Raw genomic sequence first — 27,480 nt, forward strand, 5'->3', positions numbered from 1 at the left:
TGTTATATTTACTGGAAAAGTCATATAACAATAGGGCCTATAAAGAATGCACAGGATCTCAAGTACTAAGCTTTGGCTTATTGGCTACAGGAGATCTAGAAGATGCTAAATAGAAGCATCTGAATGTTCCTCTGAATTTCTGGCATGTTTATTAGAAAGCAGAATAATAAAGTGGAAAAAATCCCCACAAAATTTGACATTAGAATGGCTGGGTTTAGTGGACTTTTGATGGAGAGAACCATCTACATCTAGAAAGGGGCCTGTGAGGAATGAGTATGAATCACAAAATAATATTTTCATCTTTTTTGTTGTTGTTTGCTTGCTTTTTGTTTTCTTTTTGATCTGATTTTTCTTCTGCATCATAATTGTGGAAATACGTGTAGAAAAATTGCATACATTTAATTATATATTATTATCAATTATAACATTAACATATTATATTGATGTTATATTTTATACATTATTATATTATATATTATTAAATATATTATCCATATACTTAAATACATATTTAATATATATTGGATTACCTGCTAACCAGAAGAAAGGCTGGGGAGAAGGGAGAAAAGAATTTGGAACGCAAGGTTTTGCAAGGGTGAATGCTGAAAATTATGCTTATATTTTGAAAATAAAAAGCTAAAAAAAGAATGGTTGAGTTCAAATTCTGACTCTCCAGTATAGCCTTAAGCATGTCATCTAACCCCTTTAAGAATTGGTTTTATTATCTATAGAATAAGAGAACTGCAATAGAATATTTCTAAGATCTCTACTAGCTACAAATTTATGATATTACTATGTAAAACTTGGAGTATATTCAAGGCAATTTTGAAGATGAACCAAAAATACACAAACATTGTTAATATCAGATGCTATGAAGAAACACTGTCCTAGTAAACTATGCTTTAAAAGAGTCTTTATTGAAGGAAAAAGACACATGATTTTAGTTAGGAAAATTTAAATTCACCAAACCTAAATTTCTCGAGCTGTTCTGTGGTTATGGTTTTTTAGCCTAAAATTAAAACAGCCAAAACATATTAATTGTCCTTTCAGCTTCATACATAGGGGGTACTCAATAAATGTCAAATTGAGTTTGCTATAAAATAACATGACCCTAGACAGTTGCCTCACGTTCTGAGAATGAGAAGAAATATGACCCAACTATCTTAAAGATGGCTAAGTTTCTCAAACAAATTAACTGACAAACTCTTTAGAAGACAATGAAATGGGAAGACTATGGAATGCCAAAGATTAAGTCTTTCAAAGGAAACTCAGATTTTCAGAGCAAAGGAACAGAAAATCTGGCTTGCTACTTTTAAGCAGCTAAAGGCAATCTGGTTTAGTTATCAAAAATGAAAAGGCCTTTTGTATCTGATCAAGTGAAAAAGTCTTGGCATTTCCCAAAGATTCATAAGACAACAACTTTCTTCAAATATAAAGACTTGCCCTCTTGACATTCTGATGGAAAAGTATTTTGAGTAGAAAAATGCAAAGGGAATATAAAAAACAGATACAGCTTTTCAACAGATGGAATAAGCAGAATATAAACTACTAACTTTAAGGAAAATAGGTCTCCACTGAGAACAAATGATTCTTGATTGAATTATTTCAACATTTGTACTGTAATAATAGCAATAAAAAGAACATTAAACCAAAGGTGAATATTAGGTAATTTTAATGATCAATCTTAGCCCTGGGGAAGAAATGACCATAACTCTCTTTTTCTGTTGTGCATATGAAAATGCTCATGTTTCATGAGGTTTGACAAGTACAAAATAACAGAAAAATTAAAAAGAAAAATTTTTTAAATATAAATATATTTTCCTCTCTTTTTTTGGAGAGGTGAAAGTATAAAATATTGCATATGTTGTCCAAAGTCATTTTTGTATTCAATTATTGCACTGATGTATGTGTGTGTGTGTGTGTGTGTGTGTGTGTGTGTGTGTGTTTTGTTTTGGGGGATTTTTTTTTGGCTACAAGGGAAGTTGAATGTATTGGAAATGATAGCAAGTAAAGATATCAAGAAATAATTGTGACAGAAAAACAAAAGGCTCATATGAAATTTTAAAAAGCATATATATATATATATATTCAGGATTTATGAAATAGCATACAGTTGAAAAATAGTTGGGAAAGATAAAAGATGAAAAATTATGAATTGTAAATATCAGCAACACTTTATCATATAATGCATCAAAGCCTATATTTTATCTACTTATCAGTTAAGTCAACCTTCTACTAGTACCGGTGCACATACTATATGTAAGTGTATATGTATATACATACACATATGTGTATGTATATATGTACCCCATATATATGTGTGTATATACATATAAACACAGAGAAAGACAATTCTCATTTTAAGTAAGTGGATAATAAAGCAATTTTTACATAAAACAAAATTGCATAGGACTGAGAAAGGAAGGGGTTTCATTGCCACCCATGGAGACAGGGAGCCAGCACACAGTTCAAGAACATATAAAGGCCAAGGATAGAGAAGCCAGAATAGAAGGAATATAACCAGTCATTTGGGGTCATACATAAAGGCAGGTGGCCATACCAATCAAACAGCCAAAACATTATTTTTTATAGAACTAGAAAAAATAACAACAAAATTCATCTGGAAGAACAAAAGCTCAAGAATATCAAGGGAGTTAATGAAAAAAAAAATACAAAAGTGGTAGCTTAGCAGTACTAAACTTAAAATTATATTATAAAGTAGTAGTAATCAAAACCATTTGCTACTGTCTAAGAAATAAAGTGGTGGATCAGTGAAATAGATAAGATACACATAACACAATAATCAAAGCCTATAGCAATATACTATTTGATAAACTCCCAACTCCAGCTTCTAGAATAAGAACTCATTATTTGACAAATATTGCTGAAAAAACTAGAAAATAGTATGTCAGAAACTCTGCATATACCTACATCTCACACCCACTATCAAAATAAGGTCAAAATGGATACATAATTTGGGCATAAAGGATAACACCATAAACAAATTAGGAGAATAAGGGATAATTTACCTATCAGATCTTTGGAGAAAGGAGGAATTTATGACCAAAGAAGAACTACAGAACATTATGAAAGGCAAAATGGACAACTTTGATTACATGAAATTATAAAGGTTTTGCACAAACAAAACCAACAGAAATAAGATTAAAAGCAAAGTACAAAACTGGAAAAAAATCTTGACAGTATTTCTGATAAAGATCTCATTTCTAAAATATATAAATAACTATGTCAAATTTATAAGAATACAGTCATTTCTCAATTGATAAATGACCAAAAGATATGAAAAATTTTCAGATGAAGAAATTAAAGCCATTTATAGTTATATGAAAAAATACTCTAATTCACTATTGATTAGAGAAATGCACATTAAAACAACTCTGAGGTACCACCTCACATCTCTCAGATTGACTAAGATGACAGAAAAGATAATTTCATCCATTCTGGAGAGCAATCTGGAATTATGCCCAAAGGATTATCAAACTCTGTATATCCTTTGACCCAGCAATGCCATTACTGGGTCTGTATCCCAAGGAAATCATAAAGGAGACATGTGTAAAAATGTTTACAGCAGGGTTTTTTTGTCGTAGCAAAGAACTGGAAAAGGAGTAGATGCCCATCAATTGGGGAATAGCTGAATAAGTTAAAAGAATAAGTTCTTTTAAAAATGATGAACAAGCTGATTATAGAAAGGCCTGGAAAGATTTATATGAACTGATGCTGAGCAAAACAAGCAGAACCAGGAACATGTACACAGTAACAGCAAGAATATATGATAATGTATGAAAGACTTGGTTCTTAATGATTCAGTGATCCAAAGCAGTCCCAATAGATTTTGGACAGAAAATGCCATCTGCAACCAGAAAAAGAACTAAGGAGACTGAATATAGATAAACACATGCCATGTTCTCTTCTTTTTTCTGGTTTTTTTTTCTCTCTCCCATGGTTTTTCACTTTTGCTCTGATTTTTCTCTCCCAACATGATTCATAAAGCAATATATATTACAAACAAATAAAATTACTACAATAAAAAAGACCTAAAGGCAGATGGGTAGAGCAGGATAAAAGTCTCTTCTCTCAGCATTCAGGTATCAAATCAAGAATCAAGCCCCTGATCCCTCCAGCAGTTCTTCTATTTTCACTTTTTTTTTTTTTTTGGTGGTGGGGTGAGAGGCTACAAAGTGCCTCGTTGATGGGCAGAAGCAGAGAGAGTGCTCAATTCTGTATAGTAAAGTTAATATGGTGAGTTTTTTTTGGAATGTAGATTAATTTCAAAATTCTTTACATAAAGTTGAATTTGTATAATATAAATTTATATAAAACAAGAACTGTCATGGCAGTTGGGGGGAGAGGGAGAGAAAGAGAGAAAAAGAAAGAGAGAGAGAGAGAGAGAGAGAGAGAGAGAGAGAATCAAGAAAAGAGCTAGTTATTTAATTTTTTCTCACTGTGACAGTGAGGTTGACGTAGATTCATCCCTGCATCTGTCACATACTGTTGACTCAGCGCAAATCAAACCACCTAGTGCCTCAAACATCAAAAAGGGTGATCTTTATTGACTGAAAGACTTCTCTACTAGGAACTCTCTATTTCAGTGAAATTACATGCTCAAAGAAACATGTAGTCCACTGAAGAGAAGAATACTAGATTGGGAGTGAGCAACCAGGATCCCTGTCTCAGGTAGAGCAGGACCACCATTGCTGAAATTACCTGTCTTTTGAAATATTGAACTAAGTATCAAACAAGGAAACATAAATTCAAAGAAAGGTACAAAGGTAAAGTTAGGAAGAGAAATAAAATCTATGAGACAATTAAAACAGAACACTGCCTATAGAAAACTATCAAGGCAAGTAACGAAGACCAATCTTTAAGATTAGTCTGGACTATCGCAGTCTAGTCCAATAAGACTTTTGATCTTCTAGAGCAGGGTAGGAAACTTTTTTTCTGCCAAGGGTCATTTGGATATTTGTAACATCATTCAAAAGCCATACAAAATTATCAACTTGAAGAACTCAAGCAGTAGGAAGTTGCTCTACATAAATTTTAGCTCACCGTCTCCTGCAATTGCCTTAGCAAATGATTTCATGGGCTGTGGGACAGATTCAAACTAATACTAACTACATCAATGTCACCGTATGTAAGTAGAGGACTATAAGCTTCAAAAAGCAATCTTATATAAAAGATAGTTCTCTGAAACTGATTGCAGAAAACAATTTTTAAAAAATAAATAATATATTGAGTATTTTTTTACAGCAACTCTATGAAGAATACAAGGCAAGCATTATCCCCCCCCCCTTTTTTTTTTACAAACTGAGAAATCTATTCTCAAAGAACTTAATTGACTGTCCAGATTCAAACCTAGTTATTTTGCTTGCAAATCCAATGTTACTTCTCCTAGTTCGTGCTTCACAAACAATTCCACCACCACTACAGTCCCAAATAACAATTATTAGTAACCGATTTGCTTCCTTCCTTTATATACAGACCTTCACAACAATCTTGCCACATTCTTAGGTCCACTTTTGGGATTTCATCACAGTTACTATATCCATGTGGAAATTCAGCCACTCTAAAGACATCCCTTTGCACATGAGTGATGTTGTCAGAATTGTCGCATAAAATTCGGGCAAGGGATGTCTGCTTGATTTGTGTCAACTGAGCAGGGCTAAATACTCCAGGGTTTTCATACCATAACCTGTAGTTTGGTTAAAGAAAGGAGGGAAAAAAGAGAGAAAAATAGGGTCAAATAAGCAAAAATAAACCCCAAAATAACTAGAGGAAATAGAAAGCAATTCCTCTAAGCCTCAAAATTTAACTTCGTGAGAGCATTCTTTCTGATTCTTGTCAGACTCACTTATAATGTGAGACAACTGCAGATAGTTAAAGATCTTGGAAAAGTCCCTCATCCTCTCCAGGGGTTCAGTTTTGTTAGATGGAAATGAGGTAAATGGAATACATAATTTCTCAAGTCTCTTCCAAATTCTAATATTCTATGAAATAATATCATGGAATACAAAACAGCTGGTCTTTTTTTTTTTAAGGACAGAAATTAAATTCTCCAATAAGCTAGCCTTTAAAAAGATCATAAACAAACAAAAAAGGCTACATCCTTTGGGAGTAAGTTAATAACTGAATGAAGGGAATTGTGGAAGTCTTAGTATAAGTTCATACAATGAGCATTTTATACTATAATACAGATTAAATCTGGAACTTTAAAAACATCTGTATAATTCATCAAAGAAGCTATAAACATATAATGGTACATTCCTTATAAAGTATGGCCTTAAGATTTTATCTAGCAAAATTATTATTTAAACAGTGCAAACATTATAATATAGTTAATTTGACTTTCCAAGATATATTATTGCTGAGAAAGGATAATCAAACAAGTTATTATTTTGAAAAAAACTACTAAGAATAAAGAATATTTTTTCTTCCCAGTTAATCTCAATATAGAAGACCTATACCATTCTCCTTCCTATCTCTCCTAGATCCTAGAAAGCATAATGATACTAATAAATATTTTGGCACTATTAATGAACACTCATTAAACTTTAGTTGGTATTCCAATGAAATATTGCTCAGATCATGCAAATTACCTGTCCCCATCTCGTAGACGTTTAAATTGAGTACTTAGAAGGCACATCAAAGTTGGGCCTAGTCGGCTGCCAGGAACCAAATCTTCCACCATGAGAGCAGGAAATAAATCTATATTCAATGGTGAGCCATATAATCTATGACATTAAAAAACATTTTAAATTTCCTTGACAAAGAAATAGTTATTTTTAAGATTTTCTTATTATGACTTTAGTAGTTATCAATACACAAAAAAGCAAAAAGATTGTAAATCAAATTATTAACTATTCTATTTTAAAAAGTATATACCACTATATTTAACAAGTTAATAAGAAAAATATTCTTTGGTGACTTCTTTTTTTTTTCCTTGTATTTTTAATGTTTTATTTATGCTCTTGTCCTTAGCAAAAAGTAACTTTTGACAAAACTCAAGCAAATATCAAAAAACCTATTTTCTTTCATGATTTTTCTATATATTATGGCCTCTTTGATAAGGTTAACAAAAAAAAATCACAAAATTTAAAGATGAATAAATATCATACTGGTGGAGACAGAAATGTAAGTAGAATTCTACAGTAATAAGGAAGATGTTGGGGTGGGGGAATGGGTGTCATTTGAATATCATTTTGAACTGATGTAGAGTAAAATGAGAAGATCACACCTGAACTCAGGAAGGTGAGCAATCCTGACTCCTAGCAGAGTATCTGTGCACTATGGCACCACCTAGCCGCCCCTAAATAATAGAGCACTGGACTTAGAAATCAGGAAGATCTGAGTTCAAACTTCACTTCAAATACTGAGTTGTGTGACCTCAGGCAAGCCATATAACCTCCCGATAACTCAGGTTCTTCATCAATGAGCCTTTCCCTAATACAATTATACTATAATCAGTGGACTCAAATCAAATCAAGTAGGATGTTTATGAAGACCAAAGAATTTTATGAATGCTTAGGGTACAATCAACCAGATATGGACCATCTATATACACATTATTCTAAACACATTAGAAACAGAAAAGATAGTACATCATATGTATCTGGAGTTTCACTCACATTTTTGGAAGCAAATAACCTCAAGTCCCCTTCCAGTTAAATAATTCTAGATCTTGCTGTACAAAAATCTATGTTTCTAAGGTGTAGAATCAATGGAAATTGTGTCCTATATGATAGAATAAGATGACAGACTTCTTCAAATAAAACAAATACTATCAAAAAGGAGAGGAACAATTTTATAACAAGGATTATGGATTTATTCTCTCAGAGACAGTTGGCATTTTCTGAAATTATATATATATATATATATATACATATATATAGTAGAGGTCTATAATTATGATTTTCATTTGTTTATTAAGGCTGTCCAATATATTTTCAATTTTAGATAGATACTCCTGAGTTATGATGGATTTCAAGTCAACCATTAACAGCCTTTGTTTTGTTACAAATTTTGGTAACATGATATATATTTTTAAAAATAGACTAAAATTTATCTGTATAAATATACTTTGAACTCTTAAATAAAAGAGGGTAAAAGATTCTAGTCCACTTTGGATCCAATTGCAATTTTGTTGCAGTATATTTTTTTGTAATATGATATTTTTAAAAAGTCATAAGCCATAATAATCCTTGTGTCAATGGACTTTGAAATTTTAAATAAAAAGGGAGAGAATGAAGTAGTTCAGTGTCCTCTGAATTCTGGGAGTTTAACTGTAGTACCACTATAGTACACAAAATTGTACTGGTCTGAGCCAGGATATAAAACTCTTTGTGGGGAAGAGAGCCAGGACCCAAGTATTGCTACACAGCAGTTTGATTTTTCACCTGAAGGGGAAGGTGGAGGAAGGGTGATCTCAATCTCTGTGAGATGTGTGAGATGAGCTCAGGGAATTTTGGAAGGGACCAGGTTTTCCTTTTAAGAAGGAAGGCTTATTTTTCTTTTCCTTTTACTCATTTCCTTTTTTTATTGTTTAGGGAAGGGGAAGGCCCTTTTTGCAAGAAAACAAAAAAGGCATTAACCTATTACAGCTTTGTAGAAAGATGCTTGTTTGTCACATTGTAAAATCACATTTGGAAGTAGAGAAAAATGCTAATTACCAAATCTGATTATAAATTGTGCTGTAAAAACTTTTCCTGTGACTGTTTAAGCAATGGAGAAGGAATTTAAAAATGAAATGTAGAACCTTCCCAAGTTCCTGCAGAATTAGCCAAATGTTTTGATTATGGATTTTGCCAGATTCCAATGGATTTGCTAAGGAGAGCAAACATCAAAAATAAGAGAATGAAAATTTCATTGGGCAAATTAATAAAGACTTCTTTGTCCACTTAAAGTAAGTGATAAGATGCCCTGATATCTTAAACAGATGAAAACAAATTCCAATGTAATTTTTAGATTCAATCAATTACACATTTTAGATCAAATGTGAAAGTTTTTTTACTGGGATTGACATTGCATAAGAATATTGTTCACATAAGCTAAGGAAATTTGGTCATGCTTTAGATATTACATAAAGTAACAAGTGAGTTGACAACTGGATTTATTACAGAAATTGGAGCAAATATGACATCTCAATAAAAACTCCAGAGGAAGAACCGCCTGAGGGACAATTAGAGGTTTTGGGCTTGGCCTCAGTCTTCCAGTCTTTGGCTGGAGTAGGACCTTGTAAACTTTGAAAGATCCAGAGGATTTGGGAATTTCCATCTTCCTATCAGTGCTTTAGCATCATGCCCCTAGGAAACTAGTGGCTAGAAAGAATAAAATAAGGAGCCAAGGACAGAGCAGATATAGATTCACAGCTCTACAAAGTGCCTATCAAAAAAGTGACACCATAAAAGGAGAACATCTTGAGCATCCCAAATGGCTGAGAAAAGGACTTCTAGCAACAAAGATCTATGATTTATCCCTTACTCTCTAAGCTTGGTCCCATTTTCCTTTAAATTCTATACATCCATTTGGGATACTGCATAGACTTTAGGTGAATGTCTTAAATCAACTGTTTTACCAGTACCACCTTACTAAATTCCCTTTTTTCTAAAAACTAACAATTAATCTTAAATAGAATGTTGAATTATGAGTACAATAATATTTTAATAGATCTGGGGTCTTTTTGATGTGTTGGATATCTCCTCACACAGCTCCTCATCATGCATGATTCTTCTCTGTGCCTCCAATCAAACCTCCATAAGAGGTCCACTCAATATGCTGGGGGTCTTCTTATACCCCATGCACATTATGGGCCTCTACAGTGCCCCTTGAGTGACATACAATGTTTACTCTTCAGAGACCATGGTAGTTATATGACTTGACAGCCATCCAGCATCATGAATGTCTGAATTGTTACATATCACTCTTTCCCTAGCTATAGTCTTGGGGGCATCAAAAGAGAAAAAGTACTGAGTATTAGCTAAAGAAGTCTTATCTTAATATTTCTGAATGATCTCTTTCTTCTCTTGGCAACCCTGATGGTTTACATTTTGGAATATTTCAGGATGCTTATAGTAAGTCTTTTACAATGAGATATCATTGAAGTTTTGTGACATATTCATGAACATAATATAGCCTATCACTGCTCTCCCCCCTAAAGTTTGTATACTATTTCAGAAGAAATGTCCAAGTTTTCTTTGAAACTTACCCTCTAAGTTTCTCTCGAATGTCAGGATTTTTAATTTCATTTCTCAGATCTTCAAAAGTAGCAGCAGAGGAAAGATTACAGTACACTCTAAAGTCATGATAGGGTGGAATACCATGATCTCGGCCCCGTTGGATATTGATGGCTGCTAGATCCAGGGCCACTGTATGAGCCATAGAGAACAGCCTCTCTGTCAGCTCGGTATTCAGTAATTGAGATGGCACCCGCATCTTTCCGGCAACACCAAACAATCCCCTCAGGAGGGGGTCAATGCCCCCTTCATTGACAATCCGGAATGGTGAGAAAAAGGCCTTGTGCAGAGGTATGTGGCCCTGTGGGATAGGCTCAAAGTTCTCATCTAGTCGATAGAGTAGTGGATTGACAAGTGTGTGACCAAACCTAAAAGCTGCTGTCGCAAAGGCATTGAAGATGCCAGAGTTAACACTGGGATCATAACCTTTATATTCCCCAAGCATCTTCATCCCAACTTCACCGAGGATCTTAGGTAGCCAGTGGTTATATGTGATATGCTGCATCTCTGCACCAACAATTTTACGTGTCTCATAATAGATAGTGTCACCATCCCAATGGGGATTGAGTTTCAGTAATTCAGTAGCAATACGATTATGTTCTCGAAACCACAGCGTGTGCATGCTGGTCAGCCCAAGCTGTTCATTAGCACGGTGATCTCCAGCCAAGAAGCAAGGGATGGGACTTTCATTCTCATCTCTCATGCATTCAGTTGGTGGGCCAGTTGCAAAGGGAAGAAGAGGCTTCCCTGATCTCTGCACTATGCCTTGTCTCAGGAGACCTCTGTGGCTGGCCAAATCTCTGATTTCCCGGGCTTCGTGATCCGAGCTCCCATAAACATTAGATGCATCTATATATGATGTGAGCTGGTTGATCTGCTCTCGGGGATAGACAGAGTTCATGAGCAGAGAGGTCATTCCACTGCCACACACTGGGCTAGAACGTACAAAGAACATACAACGGGCACCATTTCTGACTCTGTGGTCATTGGGTGGAACCATGATGGAAAAGCAGGGAGGATCATTGGTGCAGACAGAACTGCAGTGCTGACCATCAGAAAACCGGGCTTGGCTGAGAGCAACAACTGTGGAATCTAAGTCATGGTCAAGAAACTGCCCCCACTGCATCATCATGTGGGTGAAATGCTCATCAGGAGTAATTGATTCAGTCCCTATCAAAGTGGTAGAAACCAGACGAGGCATAGGGAGCGGGTGTCCATTATAAAGTCTATTAGGATTAATACCACGTGGCAAGTTAAACCCATTTTCATACACAGATTTTAAAAGTCGTTCAAAGGCAGTTAGAGATGCACCCCACATTGGATGTTGCAGGTTATTGCAAGTTCCATCATGGGTCCTATATTTCTGATGAAAGCACATATCTGAACAATTGTTCACTCGTCTATGAGCAGTGCAGCCAGACAGATTTGCAATCAGACTTAGGTACTGAGGAGAAACAAGATCATTGTAATGGTAGCCTGAAAAGAAGACCAAAAACAAGAATTTTCTATTTATAGAAAAGATGCAAAATAAATTGCTACCCAAAATTTTATTAACATTTTTTCACTTCCTTGAATGAAATGTCAAATTATGTTAACATCAAAGTAAAACATAAGCTCCTTAAGGGTAAAGTTATGTTTGTCTTTTTTTTTTATTAATGCCTACCTAGCCTGTTAAGAAAGTTATATTAAATTGAATTAAATAACAAAAACTGAGGTACTGATGTAATGATAGAATTATCACTTATCTCATATAGAGAGATAGAATCTGAAGAAATCAATTGTATGTTGTGTATATTGTAAGAAGTAAATAAGTATACAATGTGGGTCACTTGATAGATCTAGATTCTAAAAATAAATGGATAAAGAAATAAATAAATAGACAATGGGATGGTCTAGATATAACCAAACCCTTTTAGGATAAAAAGAAAAAGCACTGCCAGTATACTATAGTCCAAATTGTGACTCTACTACTTATTAGTTATATGACCTTTAGCAAGACCCTTCCTGACTCTGGGCCTCAGTTGATCACCTCCCTATCTAATGGAGTGAGGGATGAATAGAGAATTGACAAACAGGCAGCATGAAATAATGGAGAAGGTGCTGGTCTTATAAATGAAAAGTTTTAAATTTAAATCCCACCTTTCATCCTTGCTGGCTATGTGACTCTGAGCAAATTAGTTTACCTCTCTTGGCCTTACTTTCCTAACCATAAAATGAGACTAATAGTCCCAAATTTAAAAAAAAAAACTGTTGTAAGGACAAATAGAAGATTATGCATGTAAACCACTTTGCCATGCTTACAGAGCTATGTCAATATTCATTATTATATAATGTCCATTATAACCTCTCCCCCCAAAAAAACCCAACAACAATGACAAGGAAATGTGTGTGAAGGAAACATACTTTATGACTTCTAAAGTTCCTTTCAGATCAATGAATTTATGAATTTCCTTCAAATATATTCCTTATGGAAGCAGAAATAGATGAAAGTAGGAAAGAAATGTAGAAGAATAATTACTAACTGGTGAATCACTTGAGAAAAAAATATTATATTATGTGAATCTAGTTTTCCTTTTAAAAAAATCAAACTCAGAAGTGAATTTTTTTTCTTTAAATACTTCTCAAATTTAAATTTTATAATACTTAAGTTGATGGGATTCAAATATTGCTCCATATAAATACAGTTAACTTTTTAGGAAGCCACAGTGAAATTCTCAATCATGAACATCAAAATAGATAGAACATGAAATAAGACTTCTTATCAAATTTCTTGTGTGACTCATGTCAAGATTTAGTAGCTTTAATAATATAGTGTCATCATTTCCATATCTTATAGTCATAAATCTTAGGCAAGATACCATATATCAGATTCCTAAAATAAAGATCTCAAATACAGAGAAATTATACAATGACCTAGTACTTACCCAGAGGACTTTTTCATGTCCTACTATGAAAGATATGATTTAACCTAGTGTGTAGATATAATATATAGTATACACACACACACACACACACACACACACACACACACACACACACACACATTTAGTGTATTTGAGTAAATAAAATCAGCTTGCATTGCAAGTTCAGAATTTTTAACAAATTAAACATAGTTTAAAACTGGTATGACATATGATTTAACAAATTAAAAGACACTTTCAATAGTAGATTAAGCAATGTTTCAGAATAAAATAGGAATGGGAATTATTTGAGAATTAGGAACTTTTATAATTATTCAATGACAGTTTCATATTTATATTTCTCCTATTAGACTAAAAGTTCCATGAGAGCAGGGATAGAGCCTTAAACTTAATGTATTCCAGAAATCCCAAAAAGTGGTTCACAGTTTTGTATTCACTAGGTGCTTAAAATACGATGAATGAATCCTTCAAGTCTATCTCACTTGTATTGTCCTCAAAACTACTGGGCATTTCAAAAGACTGTAAATCTATTCAAACTTTTGGATCCAGCAATACCACTGGTAGGTCTATAGTTCAAAGAAAGCTTAAAAAAAAAAAAGAGGATAAGGACCTATTTGTCCTTATTATATCATTATATATAATATAATATAATATAATAATATTATAATATATAATATATAAATTATTATAAATATTTATAGTAGCTCTTTTTGTGGTGGCTAGGAATTAGAAATCAAAGAAATGCCTATCAATTGAGGATGATTTAAAAAAAAGCTGCAGTGATTGTGATGGAATATTATTGTGCTGTAAGAAATGACAAGGAAGATGATTTCAAAAAACCTGGGAAGACTTACATGTACTAATGCTAAGTGAAGTGAGTAGAACCAGGAGAACATTGCACATAATAACTTAATACTATAATATAAAGAATTGTGAATAAGTTAAGCTATTCTCAACAATATAATGGTCCGAGCCAATCTCAAAGGACTCATGACAAAAGACCTACCTCTAACTAATAGTCTGAATACAAACTGAAACTTGCTACTTTTTCTCTTCCTTTCTTCCTTACTTCTTTCCTTTCTTTCTTTCAATTTGAGTATTCTTATAGAAAATGACTATATATGTATAACATATATTAAGTTGCTTTCTACCTCAGGAAGGGAGGAGAGGAAAAGAATAGAGAGAAGAGGACATTCTACTTCCATATCGAGCAAGAACTATTTTCAAATATATGCTTCTCCTTCCTGTGTATACATTTAATTTTAGGGGAGGCCAGTGTCAATACCCTTATCAAGTCAGAAATTGGCCATTTTAACAAGGAATCATGACTAAAAAGCTACAGCATTCTACAATATAAATCAAAACATATGCTAATAATTCAGTGTGGAGTATCTCTGGATGCATTTCTTAAAGAATAACTTACTAAAGTCAGAATGTTACTCAAATTAAAATGAAAAAATATGGTGAGTTAAAAATAGTTTTCCCAAATTTTGAAAATGGGCAATGAAAAAAGGACTCACAAAAAAATCAGCTATCAATACTGTAAGTTATTTAAAACTAAAATGTTCTTTTCTTACTGCAGATGCTAGCAGGAATTAATAGATAGATTAAAGCTTTAGAGCCAAGAACACCTGGTATCAGTCCCTATCTCTAAAATATACTACCTAATGTAAACCAGTACCCTAACTTCTCAATACTGTGCACAATTCTATTAGACTTAACTTGTAGAGATAGTGCTGACCTGAATTGATAGAGGAAGGTTCCTCATCCACCCATTTTGTATGCTAATAAAATCACAAGTCTAGTCACTATCAATATTTTCAATTATTTTTTTAACTATAAAAGTTTTTCTACTTTAATTGCTAAGAGAAGCAAAATTAGTTTTTTGGAGATATATGGATAAAAAAACCTAAAGATGCAGCACTTGAAGACTAAAGTGATCCTTTCTTCTACAATAACTACAGGAAAAAAAAAGGAGATGGGAAAAGGACAAAGAGAAAAATGGTGGTGGAGGGAGAGGAAGAGGAAGAAGAAAAAGAGAAAAATTACAAATTTTTATTCTGGAATTAATAACTAATTTTTTTCCTCTGTCTCCCACGCTGTTTTCTCAAAAAATTACTTAAATAGATTTTTTTTTTGTAGTTCTACTCTTTGCATCATTTCCTTTTCATAGAATGTAAGGTGCTTGAGGGCATGAATTGGGGTGTTTTTGTCTTAGCAATTCCAGTACCTGGCACACATCAGATACTTAATAGTTTAAGTATTACTAACTTGTTCCATTCAGGTCGACCATCAAACCATGCTGTACATGCTCCTGTATAAGCTGCAAAGTCCTTTCAAATATTTCTCCAGCTCTTGCTTGTTCCACTGTATAAGGATCTCTTGGGTATCGAAATAAGGCCAACAAGTCATTTGGGGAACGAGGGCGGCTAACAAGTTAAAAGGGAGAAAAAAAATAGAAGAAAACACAAATCATGAGATCATAAAACTAGAAGAAAGTTGAAGAAAAAGAGAAGATAAAGAAACAAACCACCAATATACAGAAATGAAATATTTGCTTTTTGCTATTTCTACAGCTGAATAATCTATAGAAAAAGAATGTACTATACCTTATTCACTCATCCCAAAGCAGAAAGCAAAATTTTTTAAAAAGAAAAAAATCTGCAATTAATACAAAAGAAAACACAACCTTGATTAAAATGCAACATTTAAAGAGCTCAGTATGTGATAAATATGCTAAATGTTTTTGAAATATCTTGATTTTATAAGATCATTAAAGTAACAAAGCAGTTCAAATTAGATGGATGTTTTATTTGTGAATCACTGCTATGCTCCTATTTGGAAAGCGAACTTTTCCAGTTAAGTAGGAAGCCATAAAAATTAGCCAGATGTCAACGCTGTTTGCTATTTAAAAACTAAAAAGCAGTCGAGTCCTTCAGCAGCAAACAGAAAATCAATAAAATTTCTGTATGGATGTGTATAGATTTTTTTTTTAATTATCCCAATCAGAGGAGCTGAGGATTCAATTCTTTTTTTAAAAAAATCTCTATCCTACCTGTCAAACAGATGTGTCCGTGTTGAATTGATGGCTCTGTCAACTGTTGCTATTGCTTCCACAATTGAAGTGGCTACAAAAGGATCTCCATTTCGACTGACATCAGGAACTATGAAAGTACCAAGAAGTTGCCCATTACCAGAAAAAATACCTATACATGTTACTCATAAAATTATGTCTAGACACTACATCACTGAAACTTACAAAGAAGGCCACTTTTTTTGTCTCAGACTCTTTTTTTTAAAAAACCAAAGTTTGTTACTCATCACAAACTGAATTCAAAGATATTTGCTTTGTATTGTGAGGAAATTAAGGCTTTTCATTTTTCCAGACAACATTCTGTAGGTAGAGTGGGAAATTAAGCTGTCTAAACAGTGAGTTGCTTAACTGCTTCATGACAAAGTAATGGGAAAAGTTAACAATAAACTATGGTGAATGGCCCAGAACAGAGTGAATAGCATTAATCACATAAATTAACCTCAGATGGATTTTGCATTTATCTTTAAATTTTAGCATATCTAAGCAGACAAGTAGATTTCTTCCCCCATGACCTAAGAAGAACAAATGTGATATAAAAGTAGAATTAATGGCACCATTCTGAATTTTTTTTAGAATTACCAATAGTGATACCTGGTCTAGAAATCTGAGTGGCCACAAGCTGGCTGAAGACAGACATTATTTTAGATTTTAGACCTCTACAGAAAAAGTTTTCATTTCCCCCTCCTCCCTGAGCCCCCAAAGTATATATAATTTAGGATACAAAATACAATTAAGTATGTGTATACATACTCACATATGTAGATACATATATATACACACACTATATTATATATATATATATATATATGAAAATAAATGTATACATGTATATTATGTATATATCTACACACATACAGTGGTATAACAGATGGAACACTAGGCCTAAAGTCAGAAAGAAAAGTTCAAATATGACTTCAGATATATATATATATATATATATATATATACACACACACACACACACACATATATACATACACATACACACTAGTTGTATGACCCTGTGCATGTCATTTAACCTCTTTGCCTCAGTTTCCTCATCTGTAAAATGAAGATAATAATAGGACCTACCTCCAAAGATTATGAGAATCAAATGACAAAATAATAAGCCTAGTACACGTAAGTGCTATGTAAATATCAGCTGCTTTTATTATTATTATTTGAGCTAGATGTAATTTTGTTATATAATTATTATATAAACATATAATAAGGGAAAGTTCTTGCATATGTTGAACTAAGAATTACAAAAGATCTAGGTTCAAGTCCCAACTTTCATATTTAGAAAATCAATTAACCTTTATGAGCTTAGCTTCCTCATCTGTAAAACTGGGATGCTAATAATGCTGGCAATATTCTCCTTTCACAGGGTTATGATGATGATCATATGAGGCAAATTGTATGCAAAGAGCTCCACAGACTTTGAAATACTGATTATTTTTCTTAAAATGGATTAATAGTTTAATGGATTGAGGGAGGGAAGAAATGCCAATGACATAAAAACAAAAAGGATTTTAAAAACTTTTTTAAAGTTAGTCTTTAAAGGAGCATAGAAGTAGGTCAGATATTATGATTTCCATAGTTTTTTTTAGAGATACTAGATTCACCCACAGCACCACATCAGAAAGGTGACTCTACAAATACAAGTATCAGAGTTTATTCCTAATTCCAATCAATCTGCTTATCCTCTTCAGAGTGTTTTCTTGCCACTACTACTTGGAAACTGTAAGAAGTGGAAGGCTCATAAAGAAAGAGAAAGAAAACTATGGTCATCCTTTTTTATGAAATGGTAGTTGATCATCCTGATTTAAGTAGGATGAATGAAGAGAGGCTAGAAGCTTCTATTTGGGATGGGAGACAGTGGCAGGGCACATGTCCAGAACTGTCCTCATTTTCTCAAATTCAAGACCCTGGAGAGATTTTTTTCTCCTCCAATTATAAGGACACAGAATAAAAAAGCTCAAAGGGATGTTAGAGATTATCTATCAACATTTTTCATTTTATAGATCAGGAAACTCGGACCCAAGGAGATAAAGTGATTTTCCCAAAGTTGCTAATCTATATTAAGATCAATTGAAGGAAATGGGGTTGTTTTGTTTTGTTTTTTGAAAATAATAATGATAATGAAACAACAACAATAATAGAAGAATTTATCTAGTGACTACTATGTACCAGTATGTGCTGTACATTTTACAAATGTCTCATCAGATCACTTCCGGGGAGCTGGAGAAAATAGGATTATTATTGTCTCCATTTTGCAGCTGAAGGAACTAAAGAAAATAGAATTTAAGCTACTTGCCAAGATACATAGCTAGCAAGTGCCAGAAGCCAAATTAAATTTAAGTTTTCCTTTATTCCAGAAGCAGTACTCTATCCACTGCACCACTTAGCTGCCATCAGAAGAAAAGAAACCAGGAACACAGAGGATTCAGATTAAGTGACATCTCTCTTATAACACATGGAAAAGGAATTAGATTTTTAAAGAACCAAAAAGAAGGTATAGATGCTTCAAAGAAGAGAATTTAGCCTTGATGAAAGGAGGGGTGAAAAACACCTTCTTAACAATTAGGGTTATCCAATAATATAAAGAGAACAGTTGGGTGGCATAGTAGCTAAAAGAAGGCTCATCTTCCTGAGGTCAAATCTGTCTTCAGACACTTACTAATTGTGTGATGTAGACAAGTCAAGTTACTTTGTTTGCTTCAGTTTTTTCCTCTGTAAAATGATCTAAAGAAGAAAATGGCAAACCATTCTAATATCTTTACCAAGAAAACCCCAAATGGGGTCATGATTGAAAACAACAAGAATATAAAGAGCTGTATCTGAAGTAATGACTGATATCTCTCATTGAACTATCTTTAAATATAAACTGGCTGAAAACCTGTTGGTTGGTATTCCTTTCAAGTTTTAGGTTGGAATAAAACATTTAAATTATAAAATTCTGTGGTTCTGAAAGAAGCAGAATCCATGTTATTTTATTCCAAATCCAGGGCTCTTTTCACTAAAATAAATAAATAACAAATTAAATCACTAAACTTGCTTCAACACCATAATAGCCAGTCTCCAGGTCTTATCAATTCTTTTATATCTGTCACTTCTTCTCCAATTTTCGTCATCACTATCATAGCTCTGATCAAGGCATTAATATCAAAGTCCTGGCCCCTGGCTTAAAATAGTAGTTTCTTAACTAATCTTCTTGCCTTCAGGTTATTCTTCCTTTAAGTCACCCTGTATTCTGCCACAATTAACAACAATTTCATCAAATCACTCATCTGCTAATAAACCTTTCATGACTTTATATTATTTACTACAATAAACCTCAACTTTTAATTTAGTTTTCACAGTGCTCTATAATCCAACCAGCATTTACCAAATTTCATATCCCAATACAATCCTAAAAGTACCTTCACTTTAGTCAAAGAAGTTTCCTGGAACAAACCTAATGTTTTTCTTCCCATAAACTCATATGATTTCCCCCCTCCTGTCTTTCTTAATATGCTTAAATACTACACATCCTGAAATTTCCCAGTTCAAGTCTGCCTTCTGCAAAACTTCCTTAAGTATATTTTACCCCTCTTTGATGTGCCCCTTTTCACTATTATATAATATTATAATCTGTACCATTACTCTTAGTGCTAAAAAATCTGCTGTTTCCTTCTGTGCCATATGTAAGTAGAAGTATTCTCTCCCTAACCAGATACTAATCTGTTTGAGAGAAGAAGAAATGCTTTACCCATTTTCCATAGTCCCTAATGCAGTTGTGGTACACATACTAGCTAATTAAAATCTTATTATATGATTCAAGTTGATCCATGTCTCCTTTATTATGCAATCTCAACTTATGTTGGCAATTAATAATAGATGATTTACTTTGTTTTGCAACTGAAGTATTTTCTTCGGGGGAGAAAGCTTATTTTAATCAATCAGATTTTGTGTGTGTGTGTGTGTGTGTGTGTGCGCGCGCGCGCTTAAAACAATATAAATTACAGATATTTCCTGAATAGATCCCGCATTCCTCAATTTAAAAAGTCAATATTATTTTGAGAGTAATTTTACTGAGGAGAAAAAAAGGTGGATTTAAACCAATGATTTAATTGGTATGAGAAACAAGGGAAATGGATATTCCTTTCATCAATGCACATCAAGAACACATCTATATTTCATAATTTTAGAGAGCTGCCTGAAGAATTTAAGAGATTGAGTGACTTACCCTTGTTTAACCTGTCAGTATATCTCAGAAGCAATAATTACATTCATTATAGAGATAAGTCTTATGAAAAGAATTGATCAAGCTGAATTAAAGATGGTCTGGTGTAGTGAGAAAAACACCAAATTGGGAATTTATGTATTGGCTTAGCTATGTGTCTTTAAGTTAGACATCTCACATGCCTTAGTTTCCACATTTATAAAATAAGGAATTCTGTCTATCTAACCTATAGCATCCCCTTCTTCTCTACAATTCTACAATTCAAATATTTCCAAATGAGCAATCTGGTTTTTACATTGTAGGGTTTTAATATTTGTACAAATTATAAGAAATAATTCTTATTAGCATGACTAAAACTTACCATTAACACTTAGGACCATACTAACTGAGGAATATCCAATAGTGTTTCGAGCAACACATTCATAGCGACCTTCATCAGCTGGTCCAACGTCATTTATGGTGAGAAATCCCTCAGAATTAATATGAAATTTGCCACTTTCAGTTACCTGTACTCCATCCTAGAACAAAATTGAACAATCAGTTGTTTGGGAGTTAGGGGAAGATTCAGATTTATTTTCACTTGCTTTTCTCTTAAATGATTCTGCAGGTTGGAATTTATAGAGAAGTGCCTTTAGCCCAGCACAAAATTGAGCTTTAGAAAGAATTTGATCTATTTCACTCAACACTAAACATTAGGAGTAAGTAGTATTCCAACATCTATCAACTTAATATCTCAAGGAGATGGAAACAATAACAATTCACTAAAAAAAAAAAAAAAAAAAAACTGAAAGTGAAAAAAAAAACACTTAAAAAGTATAGTATATGTCGAGTCATATTCTTAGCTATGTCAATCTTAACAAAGTTTTCAAACTGAGGGCATTAAAGAGAACCCTCTAAAATGCAAATGGCCTTTCAAACCAGACTTAAAACATAAAGTAATATCATAAAAGTCCTTTTTTACTCCTGAATGGGACTAATTGGATGAAGTTTTCTCAGTTTGCGACCAAGTCGCATGATCCCTATTTCCAGAGCCAGAAGATGAGGTCTTGTCAACCCTGGGATGCAGGAAGTTAATGAAGTTGCAGAAAGTGATATGACCCACAGGAAGCCGACACTATCCAATGAAAAGGCTTAGGTCTTGTGTGATCTTGGGCAAGTCACTTAATCTCAATTGCCTCAGCAACAAAAAAAAGAAGCAGCAGCAGCAGCAGCAGCAGCAGCAGCAGCAGCAGCAGCAGCAGCAGCAGCAGCAGAAGAAGAAGAAGAAGAAGAAGAAGAAGAAGAAGAAGAAGAAGAAGAAGAAGAAGAAGAAGAAGAACAAGAAGAAGAACAAGAAGAAGAAGAAGAAGAAGAAGAAGAAGAAGAAGAAGGCGGCTTGGGTCTTTTCCTATCTAACCAGGTGTTCTACTTACTGCTGATCAGGTCGAGCACATGATAGGAGATAGGATGCCTCCTGGGTGTGCTGGGCCTCTCTCTGCAGGGACTAAATAAATGCTTTCTCTTTGTACCTTAATTTGGGAAAAGGGGTCTTGCATCCATCACATATATTCCCCAACCTACCTATATTGTAGGCCTACCTTTATTTGAAATACAAAGTAAGAATTAAAAAACAAAAATATCCCAACACTCCTCCCCCCACACCTGAGCATGAGGTACTTCTAGCCAAGAATTTTGCATTTTCACTGGGAGTATTTGCAAAAGAAAAGGAAAAAAGAGAGAATGACTCTCTCCTACTTCCCTATAAAAAAAGGTAGTCAGGTGATATAGTGGTGATATGTTGGAAGTCAGGAAGATATGAATTCAAATTTATCTCAATTACTAAGCTATGTGATCCTGACCAAAATAAATTAACCTTTGTTTGCCTCAGTATCCTTAATTGAAAATAGGGATAATAAGAGCATCTATTTCCCTGGGTTGTTGAGAGAACGAAATAAGATATTATTTGCAAAACAGCAATATATTATTTTATATTTGAATATTTTTAAATATAGAAACATTTAAATATTAAGGTAAACAATAAGGGTCAACAAAAATAATCAATAAACATTCAAAATAATGTAAAAAGCTCTTATCTAACCATCCCCTCCATTCAACAAGAAATAACCAAAAGAATGAACAAGTATACAAATAATATTTAGTTCCTTCCTCTTCTAGATCTGTTCGAATTGCCCTTCTTTGACAAGTTTTCTCAACTCTTTTGTTTTATAGTGCCAGCACATAATAGGCACTTTTCCCTTTACTTTTTTTCCCTATCCAAACTTCTATTAACTTAAATTATCCTTTAAGCAAGTCATTGAATACCTCAATAGATTTCAGAGGTTCTTTAAGGGTGGATCAGAAAAATAAATTTCTATTTTCTCTAATCTCTAATTGAAATTTAATATTTCCTTCGATTATAAATGCAGGGAAATTTCCCCCCATTTCCCTCAGGAATTTACAATATTCACAAGAATGCCAGAGAGGTCCATCATAAATCAAAAAGAAGTTCTACTCTAAAAAACTCACAGGGGTTTTTCCACTTACTCTTGACCAAATACAACTCTTATGAATAGGGAATTCCCTAATTCTATAAATGTTGTAGGTATGGAAAACACTTTTCCAAAGCAAACATCACTTTGGGGCTTTTGCAATGTTCATCCTCTTAAGAGACTTCACATATTTTCATCATGTAGACAATAAAATGTGCTGAGAGTCAGGACACATAATTCTAGCTCTGACTCAAACTTGGACAAATCATTTAACTTTTCTAGAATTTAGTTTCCTTATCTATAAAACAAAAGGGTTGAGAAAACTTGGCAAAGAAGGGCAGTTGGTTTGAAAAGATCTAGAAGAGGAAAGAACTTCATATATTTGTTCATTCTTTTGGTCATTTCTTGTCAAATGGAAGAAGTGATTAGATAGGAACTTGTTACATTATTGTGAATGTTTATTAATTGTTTGTATTGACCATTATTGTTTACCTTAAAATGTTTAAATCTAAATTTCTATATTTAAAAATATTTAAATGTAAAATAATATAAATATATATTAAAATATTTAAATCTAAGTTAATATATTAAAACTAAGAATTTTTTTATGTCTGTATCCCAAGTACTATGCAGTGCTTTGCATTCTGTGGGTGTTTAATGTTTATTGAATTGAATGAGGGGAAGCAGGAATGATTAATTAGAAAAACTGGATTTGAGCCCTACAAGTTTTAAGTGCTATTATTCAATTTATTACTTTTTTCCTTCTTTTCAAATTCGTTCAATTTGAATAAATGTTTATTAAGATTCTAGGTCCAAAAATGAAATCTTATAGCAAGTAGAATAAGGAAGAAACAGAAGGGCATATTGCATTATATGTAGAATATGCAGAAAATACAGAATCATGATAAACATATTATGTTTAATATGATAAGAAATTAACATGACTTGTGTATCTGCAAAAAAAAAGTAAATAATTAACTCAGTCACTAATAATCCATTTGAAGTTTTGCAAGTATGTTAAATATATATCTATGATTATGCATGCATGTATATATATACATACAGATATATGTATACAGATATACATAATATATACATATGCATTGTATAGCTGTGTGAACATATACTCATGCATTGTATTATAAACATGAAGGTACATGTAAATATATACATAGAATATATTGTATATTGGCACCAAGCATGAGAAGGAGGTTGGTTGGCAAAAAGGACAGAGTCAAATAATGATATAAATTGCAATAGCAGTTCCTCTTAGCTGCTTTGCCTATTTTCATTTAGATTGTGGCTATCACACTGTTAATTATTCATTTGTTGTTATTTCATTTTTAAAAATTAGATATATCTGATGGACATGATCTTTCCAACAATGAGATGACTGAGGCCAGTTCTAATGACCTTGTGATGAAGAGAGTCATCTACACCCAAAGAGAGGACTATGGGAACTGAGTGTGGAATACAACAATGTATTTTCACTTATTTTGTTATTGTTTGCTTGCATTTTGTTTTCTTTTTCATTTTTTCCCTTTTTGATCTGATTTTTCTTATGCAGCAAGATTATTGTATAAATATGTATACATATATTGGACTTAACATATATTTTAATATATTTAACATATATTGGATTACTTGCTATCTGGGGGAGGGGATAGGGAGAATGAGGGAAAATTTGGAATACAAGGTTTTATAAGGGTCAATGTTGAAAAATTATCCAAGCTTAAGTTTTGAAAACTAAAAAAATTAAATATAAAATTTTAGGGACACAGCCCCAAATCTGTCTTTTGTGAATCTTCTCTGCTGCTTTCTGATAAGAGATAGAACAAGCAAATCTAAATATTACACTTCTTAAGAAATCCAGCAACAGAGATTACTTCATTATCTTATTCTTACCTTATTCCATGTTATTACTGGCTCAGGCTCTCCTTGAGAACTGCAAGGAATCTGCACATTGGTGCCAACTTCCACTGTCATATCCCTTGGAATACTGGCAAACACAGGAGTAACTAGAAGAAAAGTGACATGTGACTACTCAATGTGCAGAGATGATAAAAACCCATAACAAATTGCAAGGAATCACAAAATAGAAACTGAAAACATGATAACCCTTCTCTATAACCAAAACATCATTCAATTCTAATCAATATACATTTTTTAGCACTCATATATAAAAAAAATCAAGCATAAAGCCTATGCTAAGATGCTAGATAATAATAAAAGACAGTTTCTAGTCTAAGATGACATTTTACCATGGGAATATGGGTGAGAGTAGGAAGAATGGAGATTGTAATATTAATATATATATGTATATATATGTATGTATTACAAATGATCAACCAATAAGCACTTATTATTATTATTAAGCATATCATCTGTGCCAAGTACTGATGTTATAAAAGCAAAAATGACAATTTCTCAACAAGAATTTAATTTTTTTTCTGTTCTCAACAAGCTTATAGTGTAACAGGAGAGATGTCATCTATACAGATGATACACGCAACATAGCTAGAAGTTAACTAGAGATGATGGGTCATTAGTTACAATGTATATACAAATGTATAAATAAGATACATACAATATAATTACAGGGTAACTGTAAAGGATAGGGCGCTGGTGATATGAAAATGAGGAGGACAATGGAGAGATTTAGAGAATGGGTAAGTAGCAATAGTGTAAATAACTAATAATTGGTAGCATCACAAAAGAGATGGCCTTGAAAGGAAAAAAGGATTCAGTAGAGCTGACATAAAGAAATACATTTCAAACAGGAAGGAGAAACTTAGGGATATATAATGGAGAAGTCAGAAAACAGTAATCTATGTCAGCTAGAACATACTGTATATAAAGGAAAATAATATAAAATAAGACTGAAAAGGATGACAATAGATTATAGGGGATTTTTATGGACACCCTTAGCAGCTCCCTCAAATATTGGTCTCTATTCTCTCACTTGGCATCCTACTATGCTACAATCTCCAGCTCTGTACCATCCCCCCATTCTACTGAATTATTTCTGAAGTAGTCTATTCCTACACTTCAAACAGCTTGGTACAAGTATGGTACAGGTACAGGAAGTTTTAAAGAGGACATTAGAAGAAAACAATTGGATTCAAAGCTGGGTATTCAAATGAGTGAGGTTTAAGCAGAAGATTGGACACTTAGTCATGAATGGTTTTGGTCACAACAATTCAACAACCCCTCTACCAACTCATGGTGGAAATGCAATCCATTAGGGGAACAGTACCTACCGCAACACCTGAAATCAGTGATCGTTGAAATATAAACTGATTAGAAAGGCTGAAAAGCAAGAATCAAAAAGTGGAAAAATAGAACCAAATGGCCAGGGAACTAAGAAATAAAATGAAGCAGATTCTATTAAAATGCTGCATTAACACAGAGCTACCTTAGGAGTGAAGTTTGGCGGGATATTTAAATATCATGAAAGTAAATAAAGCCTTCTTATTGAAAACAGATTTTTTTAATTAAATAAGGATCTCATTTATCTTTTTTTTTAAATAACTTTTTATTGATAGAACCATGCCAGGGTAATTTTTACAGCATTATCCCTTGCACTCACTTCTGTTCCGATTTTTTCCCTCCCTTCCTCCACCCCCTCCCCAGATGGCAAGCAGTCCTTTACATGTTAAATAAGTTACAGTATAAAGGATCTCATTTATCAAAGAAGAGCAATTTCCCCAGTTTATAAATGATTCCTTACTACTCAGTCATTAGACAAGAATGTCAGTTCTGTAAATGTTATTATGCTGCTTTAATAGAACTAAAAGTCCCCATATGCTTACAAACTTTTCTGAAATTTAAAGCCAGAGTTAATGAGTAATGATATGACTTAAATGCAAGCTTTATGAATCCAAATTTAAAAAGTGAAATATGTAATTCCTAATAAGGAACAGTAAATTAAAGTCAGTAAACTTGAATAAATATATTTGATCTAAGATAAATGTCAACCATTCCCCCTCCACACCCCATTCCCAATTAGATTTTACCTCTAGGCTGCACTGTCAAATGTACAGTCACCCTCTGAGAGCCTATGATATTGACAGCTTGACATTCATACTGTCCTTGGTCATGAAGGGCGACTCTTGAAATCCTCAAAGTTCCTGATGAAAGAACTAGATGTCTTCTGTCTACTGAAAGTTGACTCCCTGAAAAAAATTATCAGTATGTTGTTTCCTTAGAATTGTAAGGCTAAACAGAGAAGCAATGTAGTGTAATAGAGAACTAGCTAGAAAAGAGGAAACTGGTTTTAAAATCTACCTCTGATACATACTGATGGGGAGGAAGGTGATTTGCTGGAGCTAGCTCAAACATCCTCTAGAGGAGTATCTGTTAAATTTTCAATACGAACAATTATATTTGAAATTTGAAAACACTGAAAATCATGGTTTGACTTATAGTTTATTGGCTAGACTTAAGATAGCAATGGAGGTAATGTTAATAATGCAGATCAACATTAACCATTATACCAGCACACCCCAATATAGTGGGTATATAATTTTAAACAAGTTGCTTTATCTTT

General features: G+C 33.2%; 1 protein-coding gene across 1 annotated transcript in view; it reads right to left on the bottom strand.

The window, feature by feature from the left end:
* The window catches only part of PXDN (peroxidasin), a 143,360-nt gene that overhangs the window by 10,216 nt on the left and 105,664 nt on the right, over positions 1 to 27,480 (bottom strand). The window contains 8 exon segments of the mRNA XM_051976044.1: positions 5,499 to 5,707; positions 6,612 to 6,746; positions 10,217 to 11,720; positions 15,437 to 15,594; positions 16,221 to 16,329; positions 20,825 to 20,981; positions 24,837 to 24,949; positions 26,948 to 27,106. Coding sequence (XP_051832004.1) covers positions 5,499 to 5,707; positions 6,612 to 6,746; positions 10,217 to 11,720; positions 15,437 to 15,594; positions 16,221 to 16,329; positions 20,825 to 20,981; positions 24,837 to 24,949; positions 26,948 to 27,106 — 2,544 coding nt within the window.

The sequence above is a fragment of the Antechinus flavipes genome, chromosome 2 (assembly GCF_016432865.1).
Source record: "Antechinus flavipes isolate AdamAnt ecotype Samford, QLD, Australia chromosome 2, AdamAnt_v2, whole genome shotgun sequence".
Classification (NCBI taxonomy): Eukaryota; Metazoa; Chordata; class Mammalia; order Dasyuromorphia; family Dasyuridae; genus Antechinus; species Antechinus flavipes.